The following is a 13,312-nucleotide window of genomic DNA, read 5'->3' as shown; positions in this document are numbered from 1 at the left end:
AGCACAGACAGACGGGGAATAACTGTTTTGGCATTAGAGCTTGTAAACCTTTTCTAGTGGTAACCTAAATTAAAATTATGAACCTGAAAAATGAGCACAATACGACTTTGTTTTCGGCAGCTGATCCTCAAACTTTTACATGGCAGATAATTCAACAAACACATGCACCCACAAGATAGACTTGAATTAAATTAGAGTAATTGTGTATAACTACATTATCGTGCAGAGAGAAGGTCACTTTAACCCTAATAAACACAGACTAGTAGTTCTATTGTGATGAATTAAGTGTTTTAAACCAGTTACCGCACACCCTCCGCAAACAATGAAAAAGCCGTTTTGAGGTCAAAAAGTAAATTCGAAAACTTTGCTTTAGAAAACTTTCAGCAGTGACTGGAAGAATACAAGAATTGTAAATAATAGGAAGTTAAAACTGTTTTTGCACAGGTCTCATGGGTCGGGTTGTGAAAGAACGGCATTTTGTCAGGTTTGTAAAATCAAGAACAGGTAGTGTTGCTGTAGTCTACATGTAGCACGCAGTTTCATGCAAAGTTAGCTCCGTCCTGGACTCCTTAAATCCACTGTTCTACAGTCAGTGAATCTCCATCACCAGGGCCTGAGTAATATCATCATCTCAGGCAACAGGAAGCATCCAGTGAACCGGGCACGACGCGGAAAGGAGGAAGCGTTTTGAGCAGTGAGGAGAATTTTGAGGTTTGACTTGAGGAAAATCGATGGAAGAAGTGTAATTTAGTGGTCTGTCAAAACGATCAATGTTGGAGTGAGAGAGTAAGAGAGGCACAGAGAGAGAGAGACGGAAAGTAAGGTAAAGGTGTAAACTGAAATAAAAATCATCATTCTGAGAGCAGATCATCTACACCTCGGTCCCTGCTTGACCTCATTTCAACCCTGTATTATAAATTGGCGGTGACTTGTCGCCCTTAGAAATCAGATCCATTCGTCGTTAATTACATATGCACACTTCAACATGATTGTAGGGTTTAGACAAAATCACACAAAGAAGAAAACTGATGAATCAGATGACCTCGTCCTGCTGAATTTCCAGTTAAACAGGATGTTGTCAACAGTAAATCTAGACAACTATGTGTCACACATAAAACTGAAAAAAAAAGTCTTGTTATTATAAATTTGAGTCTTGTATGATTGTAAACTACCTGGTACTGTCTAACCAGTGACCAAAGGTCTGGTGTGAATTGATGTTCAAGTATATGAGTATCTGAAACATGGAGGAAAGTCCTGTTTAAGATGCCGTTTAACCAACACCATATGTTTTTCTTTGCCCAATGTCCACGCCATTATATAATGCTGACAGTACCTGACCAAACCGAAATGTTAAGTGCTGCAAGCCACATCCCCCAAAGTTCCTGAATTTCAGAAAGTACTTTCAACAGAGATGAGAAAAAAAGCAAGATGTCTCACTCCTTAGTGACTTCCATCGTCAGCTTCAGAACAAATTACGTGTCTAATTCAGAATATTATTGATTAACGACTTCGGGATTTAGTCTGAGGTGTATCGTCTGCTGCTTTGATCTATTCATCTTTTGTTTGGCACCTTTGTGATAACATGGGGCAAACTCGTCTCCAGGCAATTGCCTGTTTTTAGCAGGTTAACTCGTGTTAAGAAAAAAACACCCTGCATATACGTTAATTTCGGTGTCAAAGTGCTAATAGGAACAAATTGTCGCGTGAGCGTTATATTGTCTGTGTCGAATAGCATCATACTGCCCTACTTTCTGGGTAGTTTATAGAGATAAATGAGTCCGCCATTATCTGTGACTAAATGATCTGTACTGGCCCTCATAATGGGCGGGGCTTGAACAGGAAGTGGGTGTTGCTCATTTCTCATGACTCACAGGACGTTATGAAATTTCAGCCTGAGATTGATGTGGGTTGATCAGAAGTGGCTAAATGTATTATTTATTAGAAAACTATTCAGATCTATGTTTGCAATCACGAGAGTAAACAGAGTACAGTATGGACCGATTTCACTCTGATCATACTTTTCTGTGCTGGAAACTCATTTTTACAGAGTACTCACTCATCCTGGCAGTTTACTTTATAGTTAATCTTAATGACAATGTAGTAATGCCATGTATGATACAGCCGTAAAGAAAGCAGCCACGTGCCAGGATTAGGGATCTGCTAATAGCTGACTGTCTGATCTGGCTCTTTATGTTGCTTTTTTTTAATCTATCTTTTGCCCCTTAACTCAATTAAGGCTTTATTTCTTCAATGGAAAAGGTTTTGTAGAGAAAATTTTCAGTAGAGCAAAAATATGAACAGAAAACCCGAATTAGTCAGGATCACATTGTTTTTTTTTGTTTTTTTTGACGGAGAACAGAAACCACCTTGCTGTGATGCTCTGCGCTCACTGCAATCCCACGATGCATCCGCCTTAGACTTTTCTCTCACACTTTCTCATACAGCCTCTCGGTAATGACGAGATACCTTTTAACTTCTCAGCCGGAGTCAGCATCAATAATTTATTCTCATCTGTTTAAAATTTAAAGTGCCACACATTAACGTCCTCCCGCACCTGCTCTTTCACGCTGTCCACCCTCCTCTGGGCTGCTTTCTGCACCCCCCAACCCCCCACATCCCCGTCTCCCTCTCCCTCCCTCTCCTCGCACTATAATAAAGACAATGACAATGAGTTCTCTTTCACCACTGAACCGGGGGATGTTAAATCAAACGGGGGCAGAGGAGGCGGCAGACCACATAATGTAAGGGCATCGTCCAGACGCCTCTGATTATGCTTTGGCCTTAATTGGTGGCGGTGGCGAAAACGATGAATTCTTTAACGCTGCCGTGCGGCTGTGCCTTTTTTTTTTTTTTCCCGAGCACAGCGAAAGGGGCCTGAGGAGGACAGCTACTTGGCACAAATGAAAGCTGACAGAAAATCCACACGGCACGACCAATCTAGGGGAAAAAGGGCATGACAATGAATAAGGGGGGCCCGTGCTCTTAAGTAGCCGAGGCTAGCTCGCAGGGAAGATGTGTATAATTAAGCGGTCTGCATCGTGGTTCACATGGCGAAATCCTATTGTCTTGACAGGAGCTTAAGGTTGCCCTTTAGGTTGAGATGCGCCGCGGTGTACGGCCTCATTTCTCTCTGGTTTTTTTCACACTCCCCCAGACCTCTGCGACCAAATTAATCTGCAGTTTTAAAGCTTGAATAAATCCAGTAAGTTAGAGATCTGCAGATCTAAAGGCCGCCAGTCCCTCGGGCTTTCCCCTTTCTCATTTTTTTTTCTTCTTCTTTTTTTTTTTTTATATTTCTTTACCCCCTCTCCTTTGCCCACGGAGATTGGCTGGCAGCACTCAGTGTTATCTCCAGGGAGGCAAAGGTTGGGGGGAGGGGGGTGAAGGCCACAGATTTGTCCTTATCTATTCTGAGCACACCTAAAACAAATTAGACCTGGCTGCCGTTGCTTATTTGGCTCCCGTGCTCTCATTAAGGAGCTGAATCCAAGCTATTTTCCTCAAGGTCCTGCTTCCTACCATTTCGGGCCTTGTCTTTTATCACAATAGCGAAAGGTTTCTAGGCAGCCATGCCACGTTTTCTCATCTCGCCTATTTCATGTAGTCATATCAACACTGCACAAAGAACAGAAGCAGAGCGGGAGAGAGAGAACATCCCCCCTTTACTCCAGGATGCTGTTTTTCCTGCTCAGGACTTGATGACGGCCTCTGACATTTGTTAATTGAAAGGAGGAATCTGCTCAATTGGATTTTTGTTTTTTGCCCTTTTCATGCTTTTTTTCTGCTCTGTGCTTTTCTACCAATCAAACAGAAGCCTGTCTGAACGCTGTTTTTTTTTTTAAGGATTTTGATTTGTCTTTGCAATATAATGTACGTAAAATGCAGCAGTGACTATTTAGTCAAACCATTCCCATCAATACTTGGCACTTGTTAACCTCTGATTAGGAGGACGCTATGTTCTTATTAAATTGCATAGTTGATGTTGTTAATCTGTCTGTAGGCCTAAAACTCCTGATGTAGTCCGCTTTTTAGACATTGGTCAGCTCAAATCCACATGATGTTGATCTTTTCGAAGTCTGGTTGGATGTTAAAAAATGCAGTTTGAAGTCCTCCTGTTAGACTTCACAACACTAGTCAGAAAACTAAAATTTGTGTTGGACTTATTTAATGAGATGTCTGACAGCACAACACAGTGAAACATAGACATTAACTTATATGACTTTAGTACAAACTCTGTACAAGTCTCAACTTCTGAGAGGTCTCTTACAGATATATTAATCTTTGCTACTAGTGGTCGAGTCTTTATTTCTCAATTTCAAGCATCATTGTCTTATTAGCCGTTTATTATTAACACTTGGGCTATAGTTGTCATAGTTTTCTTCAGGTTTCTCACTGAAACATTATTATAAACTTCTAGCTACAAATTCAGAGAATATCTGAAACGTTATACCAGCTGTCAGGTCTTTAATTCATGAAACTGTTTACGAAGGCAACCCCATACATCAGCTCGACTCACAAATAACTCACAAGCAAAATAACATTTCCCTGATTAATTGATTTTAATTTACAGAAAAACTGCTGAAGTTTGTTTGTTCTAAAAACATTGTGACGCCGCAGTGAGAAAATGTTTTGCTTTTAAAGATTAAGATGTCATTTTTTTCTGGCGTGTAAAATACTATCATCACCACAGACATATAAAAATCCTTTAAAGGGTAACTCCACTAATTTTACAAATTCAAGTGTGGGTACAGGCCCTGGAGAGTACTCCTGCATGTGTTAGAAAAATAGCATGAAGCCCTTTGTGGTTCCGGAGGAACCTGAATGCAGTCGGATAAAATGACTTGTTGGCTAACTTGCACTGTGGGTAATGTAGGCACCAGATTTTTTTTTAAGTAAGAAGATTGTTTCTTATTTTGCTGTATCAACTTTGATCATTTATTCTAACATTTTCCACTATGAGTCCAACAGTGTTATATGACTGCATTGCAAGACCAGTCGACTGCTCCTCAGAACCTGGTGCCTTCATTCCCCACAATGCAACTTGGCAACATCACTAGAGGAAGATTACAGATTACATGCAGCTTCCTCTGGAGCCACTCAGGCTTTATACTACTTTTTTTTTTAACATATGCAGTAGTACTGCCCAAGAACTGTAAATACATTAAATATATGCAGTTTGTGAAGTTATCTTTAAAATGAAACAATCTGAGAGGTTTGTTTGAGTGAACTGCCGACAGACCGTGTCACCACCTGAGTCACTCTGAGGGGCCACAAGCCAAAAACACTGAGAGATGATGAGAACCTTCACATGTATGTTGTAATGCCATCTCATGAACCTAAGCAGGCAAGCATAACTTTTACATGTACAGAATTTAGGCAAGGGCTGAATCCCTTTTCACGAATCTCTCTACAGAAACAGAAGTAAAGTTGGGGTAAACAGCTGAGGTAAACAGAGGTGAAGACACAGCTTGCCCATATACGAGCATTTATTGCATTTGAAAGTTAATGAAGGACCTTTGAGCCATAGGAGCTCAAGCTACGCAAAGGTAACTGCTCTGGAAATGTTAGGTTAGATGAGATTCCTTTGCCAGACTAATCCATCCTGGAGCCTGAGAGCAGCACAGAGACAGAGAGACAGAGCGAGCGAGAGGAGGAGAGAGAGAGAGAGAAAGAGAGAGAGCTGAATCTGCTGCAGAACAGCACAGCAGTGACACAGGGCAATTCTCTAGGGCCTTGCATTAGCGCGCTAAATTAAAGGGGGTATTAGATTAAATTGGCTCTCCGATTTCAGGGGTGTGAGTAAAATTCTGATTTGCATTTTCCACCGCTGCTTAAGATATAATTAGTTCAGGGTGATTCCCATGTGGAAAACACTGACAGCCAAATCTAACTGGCTGCCAGTAGCTTATCATCTCTTCCAAGGCGAAAAAGGTACACTCAGCTCGTGTCTCTGTGTCTGGCGCGCATGTTTGTTTGTTTGCGAGCATGCGGTAAGAGTGTGGATGCGAGCGTGGATCTTTGAGAGAAAGAGTGGGAGACGGAGTTGCGCATATGTGTCGCCGTTCTTGTGTGAATTTGCAACGCACGGACTGTAAAATCTCCTTCTAAACTCACTTCAGCGGCGGATTCGTCACACTTTCTCAATTAAATCCCGGCGAAAAACTGCGAGCGGCCATTAGCACCGCCGACAAGGTGGGGAAAAAAGAGCTCCCTGTTAATGCACGTATAAAAAAAAGTTTGTCGAAGCGAGAGCGCCAACTTCACACCTTTAAGTTGCCTTTAGACTCAAACCCATTTCCGCAGCAGAAGGTGCACCTGTAATTACAGACGCAGAGTCAAAAATAACAATTACTGCTGGAGAGGTCCATAATATGAATTACTGAAGTCAGCGAAGGAGCTTTTAAAGAGCAAGTGTGGATTTGTTTGGGGGGTTTTCACACCCTGGGTAATTCTAACCGTCTTTGCAAATGGATGTTTTCCAAAAGTGTGTCTACCCATGCATTATGAATGTCAGGCCTGCTTCCTGGACACCTGTTTGGGACACCTGTTAGTGCACTCTATATGTGCAGATGACATTAAATCGAGCCTCCGATTGCAACTTCTGGAACAACCCTGCAACCCGTCACCCATCAACGACTCCTTATTTTCTCGCAAACTCTCTGCAGTAAGAAGCATCAGCATTTTCCATACTTTTCCATATCAGCTTTGTTTCAGCTCATTTTCAGCTAACGTACTAGAAATTAAATGAAATATTCAAACCATTATTTCCAGTTCCAAATAAAATCATGTCTTTCTTTTGAATTCATCTTTGTATTTTTTTTCTCCCACAAATGTAAATCAGGTAGTTGTTTCAGGTAGTTTCTCAGATGTCTTCTTAAGTGTCTTTTTCTTCAATTCTAACCAGGAAGTAGGGGTACTATGGGGGGTACAGCAACCTCTAAAACAAGGCATTATAAACAAAAAGACAATTGATCTTTGTTATTGATCATGACGCTTGTTACTTGACCAGTCAGGTGTACGAACTAAATAAACATAACAAATAAGAATTTGTCAGAGACAGCGTTCCTCCTAATGCAACAACTCATGAAATGGAGAGATATCATGAGGGAGTCTGGGGAACTTCTCTCCCTGTGAATTTAAATTCATATAAAATACATGAAAGTTGCACACAATTTACAATGACGTCACTACAGTATAAAGACTGATCTGTGAATGGCTCCCAGCGTCCCTGATTCTAGCACCAACCCTTTCTTATACCTTCTTGTTTGAAAATACAGCCACTCATTTCCAGGAAAGGTCTCGAAACAAGATGATTTCTACTCGTAACAGTTTTAAATGATCTCCCTGGACTGACAATACCTGGAGGAACAAATGTTTTCTGAAAAAACACTCCCTGTTGGACAACTTTTGGAAACTTTGGAATCTCAACTCGCATGTTAAATAAAGCAGGTTTGTAGGTTTGAACAGATTTTGTCTGCATAATGTGCGCTTCTAACAGCCTGACCTGCTGTTTTGGGGTTAAAGAGGTTAAAAACCTAATTTAGTCTCTTGATTTCTGTTGGATTTTGAAGCTTTATTGATGCCTGGGCCTCCTGTCAAACTCATCAAAAGTTCCTAAAATTTTAATCAGGGATATAAGCTGTGGGTGGCATGCTGTCAAAGCCTGGACTGAATTAACAGAAAAACCTCCGCTAGATTATAGAGTGCATGAGGCATAAATGACGACAATCACATGAATAAATAATAACATGTTATGTCACATGGTGCTTGCTCAGGAAGAAGCTTCAGCATTTGCGTTGAACGTATAATCTCTTCCATACGGAGCTGATGTAAACAATAATAAAACATGAGAAAAATCACACCTGTATGCAGAACCAATGGCACCAATTCAGAATGAACAAAGGAATCCATACGTGGCGTTGTTTTTTCTATGAGCAGATTAGGTAATACTTTATAATTAACCTCTTTTTCCTCTCTGTGTAATGACTTAATTAATGAGCAAATCATCTGGCCCCCAGGTTGCCTTTATTGGTGACTCATCCATACAGGCTCATGTTAAGTCAGCAAGCAAGTTCAAACTCTCAGACTAAAGAGAACCACATCTGCAACCGAAACATTCACATTCTGTCTTTGCCCGTGCTGACCAAATGTCAGAAATAAATCAATTAAAAGGAACCTTTTAAAAAACAACACTGTCCTCTGATTGTGTCCTAATCAAGCTTCTTCCTACTTGTCAATTTAGCCTCTTAATATGTTTTTTTTCACTCTGCTAAGTGACAATGTTTGTTTCTGCCTCCACACTCTTCTTGACATCCCTAATCGACCATAATGACATGAATATGATATACAATGACTTCATCACAGCCCTACTGTATATGCATAATAATTTCCTACAGTATCAGTGGGAGAGGGGCGCTTCTCCCCCCCCCTCCCCGCACAAAACTTGGGGGATGTTTTGAGAAACACCATCAGCAGCCCCTGCCATCACTCTCAGCATCTCTTGGTGGTCGGAGGCTGAGGCTTTGTGGGATATTGATTCTCCCCATCCAGAGACGGTTTCCATAATTGGTTAAAATGACCGGGTGCAGAGAGGGATGGCTCTCTGCTGAAAACCATTTCCCAGCCCTGCTTGGAGCTGAGCCAAGCTCGGGGTTGTTCGGATGCGTTCCAGCCCCAGCCTGACTGGCAGCAATTAGGGGTGTCTGAGCCAAGCTCAGCTTGCGCTCCACACAAACACCCCTAATTACTGCCAATTAGGCTAGGCGGGTAGGCAGATTTGAGAAGCCGGGGGGATGTTCAGGCATGGGTGGGCATGGAAACAATTTTCAAGGGCTTAGAACGTGACTGGATGAAAAGGTTAATGCTTTGGAGTGCAAGGGGATAATAACAAAAGAAGGGGAAGCAGAGCCCCGGCTCTCACCTCCAGCGACGAGCCTGGCTTCTTCTTCAGCTCCTCGCATTTCCTAAATTTGCAGATCTGGTGGCCCGTTTTGCGGTTCCGACAACTGCTGCAGACACCACAGTTGATTAGCCGCCTGCAGGGTGCACAGACCCCACACCTTTTCCTTTTCTTCTTCGCTGGGTTTCCACTGGATACCGAGGAATTATTCTGTGGGCAGTCTGCCAGATTGGCAATTTGAAACGCACTGTCTGTAACGGCTGCTGAGGCTGCGGGGGAGTGAAGGGCTGTCATGACGATGACCCCGGGAGGTAATGAGATGCCCCCTAAAGCCGGGATAGCGGAAAAAGTTCCAACGCGTTCTGGGAGATTCATTATCTCTGCTTCAGCAGCGCCGCATTTCAGCTTGTTCATGCATTCTCCTGCTAAAGGTCTGCAGTGTTCGGGGGATAAGGTAGAGAGGAAATTATTATTTGCCATTTGCAGCGTCTCTGGCGGCACGCCAGGCTTCCCCGGCCTCTGGGAGTCATTTCTATGCATGCTGGTCCTATTAGGGTTTATTGCCGCTGATTTCCTTCCCCAGAGCATGGCGTTATCGCAGTTCCAAGGGGACATGCCAATTCTGGCACTGGGAAAAATGGGCGTTGTGATGCGGGCAATCTTAGCAGTCTGTGGAAATGCCCCATTGGTTTTATAAAAGTTTGCAAAAGACCTGTACCTTTCCATTTCTGCGTTATAATCCAAAAGCTGGCTTAATCCACCATCCTGAAGATTATCCTTTTGTAAGAGAGACACATCTGCGTTCTGTCCGTTTTCAATACAAAGCGCATTGTTTATGTTAGACATGGCTGAGGGATGGCTGTCAATGTTTCGGAGAAGAGAGCGATGGTTACAGCGGCCTTCGTGGAACTGAAGCTGGTTACGAACAGTGTGCTACCATCCTGGTCTGTCTCCTCCAGAGCTAAAAGCAAACAAAAACAAGAACAAGAAGAAAAAGACAACAACAGTTACACATAAAAGAGGCAAATGTTTTCATTCTAATCAGGTTTCATTTTTCTGCTTCAACTTTTTCTCTGAAGATAACAGCTGAACATTTGAGGAATCTTCTGGCACATTGTTTACGCTCTGCGTTTCATAATGGGACTATCACAAACAGTCAGAACTGATCTCCCTCCGCTGACAATAGCGTGATAGCTGTGACAGACCGTCATGTCATTATTATAATGGGGGGGTTGGAGGGGGGAGAGAGAGAGAGAGAATTAGCGTGCTTCAAAAAAAAGCCACACTTTCAACATTGTTTGGACGTCTTGTCAAAGTATTCTTACATTTATTTATTTTTTTAAAGACAGTCCAATCGGAAACTTCACAGAATGAATAAATACATTCTAAAACACCAGAGTGCGTTTCATCAAGACATAAAAAATGTAATATTTAATCCAAAATATCGCTTATTTTGAAAAAGTTAGAGGAGAGCCTCACCAGAATTCAGATCATGTCAGCAGCAGCTACAAACACAAAGATTTTTTTTTTTCTTTCCTTTTTTTTCTAACCTCAGGCCTGCAATATAAGCTCTTAAAAATAATCTGCTGTGGGTGCCGGGAGCAACGTAGTTAAATATTTTTCCATTTTTTTCCATCTTTTTCAAACAGCAGAGGTGGCCCATCCATGTAAACACGACCCCGTCCTGCCTCTTAAGAGCACCTGGAATTCATTCATGGTCGGCTTTTATTACGTTAACCCAATAACGGCACAGATAGCCACTGGTTGATTTACATCCAGATCAGGGACCAGACCAACTACAGTGTCAGCTGCCTCAGGATGGGATGTGTGTGTCCATAGGTGTGTGTGTGTGTGTGTGTGTGTGTGCGCGCGTGCGTGTGTGTGTGCGTGCTCCATTTCCTCTCTCTCTCTCCACCAGTCTGTCTGGATTTGGTTTCCACAGATAAAAGCCCATTAGACACATCTCCCCCTACTTCCATTACCTTTTTCTGGGCTTTCTCTCTTAATTGCCAAAGCTGATCCATTGCTGGAACACTAAAGCATTTCAAATCACTTCCATAGCAGCTGTCTCGAAAAATAAAAAATAGTAAATAAAAAAATAAAAACAAAAAAAGAATTATAAATATGCACACATTGGAGCTGATCGTACAGGGTGGCTTTATGAGAATCTGAATACTGAGGTGCAGTATTCCCCTTCGAAAACACGTAGCAGGTAAATATTTACCTACGCCTAAAAAGTACCAAATGAGTCCGACAAACACATGGAGATCGTCTCTGCACTAACATGTCCAGCATTATTTCTTTCAAACTTCTTATCTTTTTAAATTGTAAAAGGCACACACGTGAAATCTAAAAAAAAGCTCCTATCCACAATCCCCCCCCAAAAAATCCAGATCTGGAGGGGGCTTCAATGCCGATGTGGCATCCACAACAACCCCCCCTGGCAGCCACCAGTAAACAAAAAACCTCCTTGGCTTAATGATCAGCCCTCCTCAGGGTCATTATTACTTAATCAATTCACCCCTGGAGCGAAATACGCAGCCCAAAGGCAATCAAGTCACGGACATTGATTTTCAGCCTGTAAACAAAGTTTAGAGAGACAGAAATGTTCAATACTCGGGGAGCTGGAGAGAGGAGGGAGACAAGGGGGAGGGAGGGAGAGAGAGAGAGAAATGTGGAGAGTGAGGAAAGAAAAGTAAGAGAAAAAAAAGAGAAGGAGAAGAAGGAGCCACGTCCGATGACGAACCATTGTGCCGCCGCTGCACCACGATGCCATTAATTGCGCTCAGTCTGGTCTGAGGCAGACATTCAGATCAAAGGTCATGCGTATAATCCAGAGGAGGGCAGCGCATAGACTATCCCATAATCTAAATTAATCTGACATTGCCCGGCGCACCGGACAGGAAGAGGGGGGGGGGGTTAAAACGCATGCAAGTGGACGGCACAACATGGACACACACACACACGGAGAGAGGGGGGGAGAGAGAGAGAGAGAGAGAGAGAGAGAGAGAGAGAGAGAAGGAGAGGGGGGAGACAGAGAGGGAGCGAGAGGGAGAGAGCGAGCATCACCTACCAGGTTTTCCTGTTGAGAAGAAGCTCCCCCAAGATGCTACCAGCCTGCGACCGTGTACCGAAACATTACGAGGCGATGCGAGGGGGGTAGAGGAGACGAGAGGAGAGGAGAGGAGGAGGAGAGGAGGAGGAGGGGGGAGAGAGGAAAAATAACAGCGAAAGACGCGAGAGAAAAGACGCGCAGACACGGGCTGCAAAAAAAAAAAAAAAAAAAAAAAAAAAGCGGGGCGCGAGAGTGTTTTTTTTTCTTTTCTTCTGCGCGTGCGGTGCGTTCAGAGCGCTCAAAACAAAAGGAGCATTTTTATCCACTTTCTTGTCACGTTAGGACAGAAGAAGAAAAAAAAGCAGAAAAAAAGAAGAAAGGTCGTAAAAGTGCATGAATGAGCTCCCTCCAAAAAAAAAAACCAAAAAAAAAAAAAAAAAACCACACACACCAAAAAAACAAAAAAGGTGTCGCGGAGGTGGGGAAGAGAAATCGCCGGAGAGAGCGAGGATGAAGAGGGGGGGTGTTAGGTGTTTCCTCTCCTCTTGATCCGGGGGCTGTATTGTGTGCGTCTGCCTGCCTGCCTGCCTGCCTGCCTGGTCGCTCTGCGCTCGGTCCGTGTCTCCTGTCGCTGTGTGTGGCTGATTGGTGCTGAGGTGAGGAAGCAGGGATGTGGACACCTACTGATCATTGGCTGGAAATTACTATAGAAACACTCGGGAGGTGGGAGGGATGGATGGCTCAGGGCGCCCTACAGGGGGAAATAAATATCTGCTGGAAATATCCGCGCCTTGGAAAAACCTTATAGTGGCCCCCTCTCCCTCTCTCTTCGCCTCTCAATCTCTCTGTTTTTTCTTTCATGAAATATTTTTTAATACATTTCTTTCATGACGAGGCATTTAGAAAGGAGGAGGAGAAAGAGGAGTATGGGGAGGGAGAGGAGGAGGGGGAGGAGGAGGAGGAGGAGGAGGGTTGTCATTTGCCAGATACGTCTTTTAATAAGGATTGGGGAAACTTGTCAAATTAATTTGAATGGAGCTGAGCTGTGATTAAGATAAAATGCCTCCGCCGGGTTGTTTCACCCCCCCCTCTCCTCCTCCCTTCTCCCTCCTCCTCCGTCCAGCGACAGCCATAATTACTAAGACCTCCGGGATTCATCACCGTTATAAATCCCGCCTGCTGGCCACCCATGCCTGCAGCTCCCACAGGCTGACAACACGGGCACGCATGGCACATTTATTCCAAGAGTCCACCCTCCACCCCGACACACACACACACACACACACGACACACCGCGTTCATTCATGTTGAAGCCTATAAGCTTTGAGTTAAAATAATTATGACTGCAATCTGCGTCC

General features: G+C 43.3%; 1 protein-coding gene across 1 annotated transcript in view; it reads right to left on the bottom strand.

Annotated features, from left to right (window-relative positions):
* The window catches only part of cxxc4 (CXXC finger 4), a 30,299-nt gene extending 17,562 nt beyond the window's left edge, over positions 1 to 12,737 (bottom strand). The window contains exons 1-2 of the mRNA XM_030412588.1: positions 11,973 to 12,737; positions 8,921 to 9,860 (exon numbers count right to left, since the gene is read on the bottom strand). Of these exons, the coding sequence (XP_030268448.1) occupies positions 8,921 to 9,745 (825 nt within the window). The 5' untranslated portion in view covers positions 9,746 to 9,860; positions 11,973 to 12,737. The remainder of the gene's footprint in view (positions 1 to 8,920; positions 9,861 to 11,972) is intronic.
* Positions 12,738 to 13,312: the final 575 nt, after the last annotated feature.

Source organism: Sparus aurata, chromosome 1 (assembly GCF_900880675.1).
Source record: "Sparus aurata chromosome 1, fSpaAur1.1, whole genome shotgun sequence".
Taxonomy (NCBI): Eukaryota; Metazoa; Chordata; class Actinopteri; order Spariformes; family Sparidae; genus Sparus; species Sparus aurata.
This window is presented reverse-complemented; position numbering and strand designations above follow the sequence as displayed.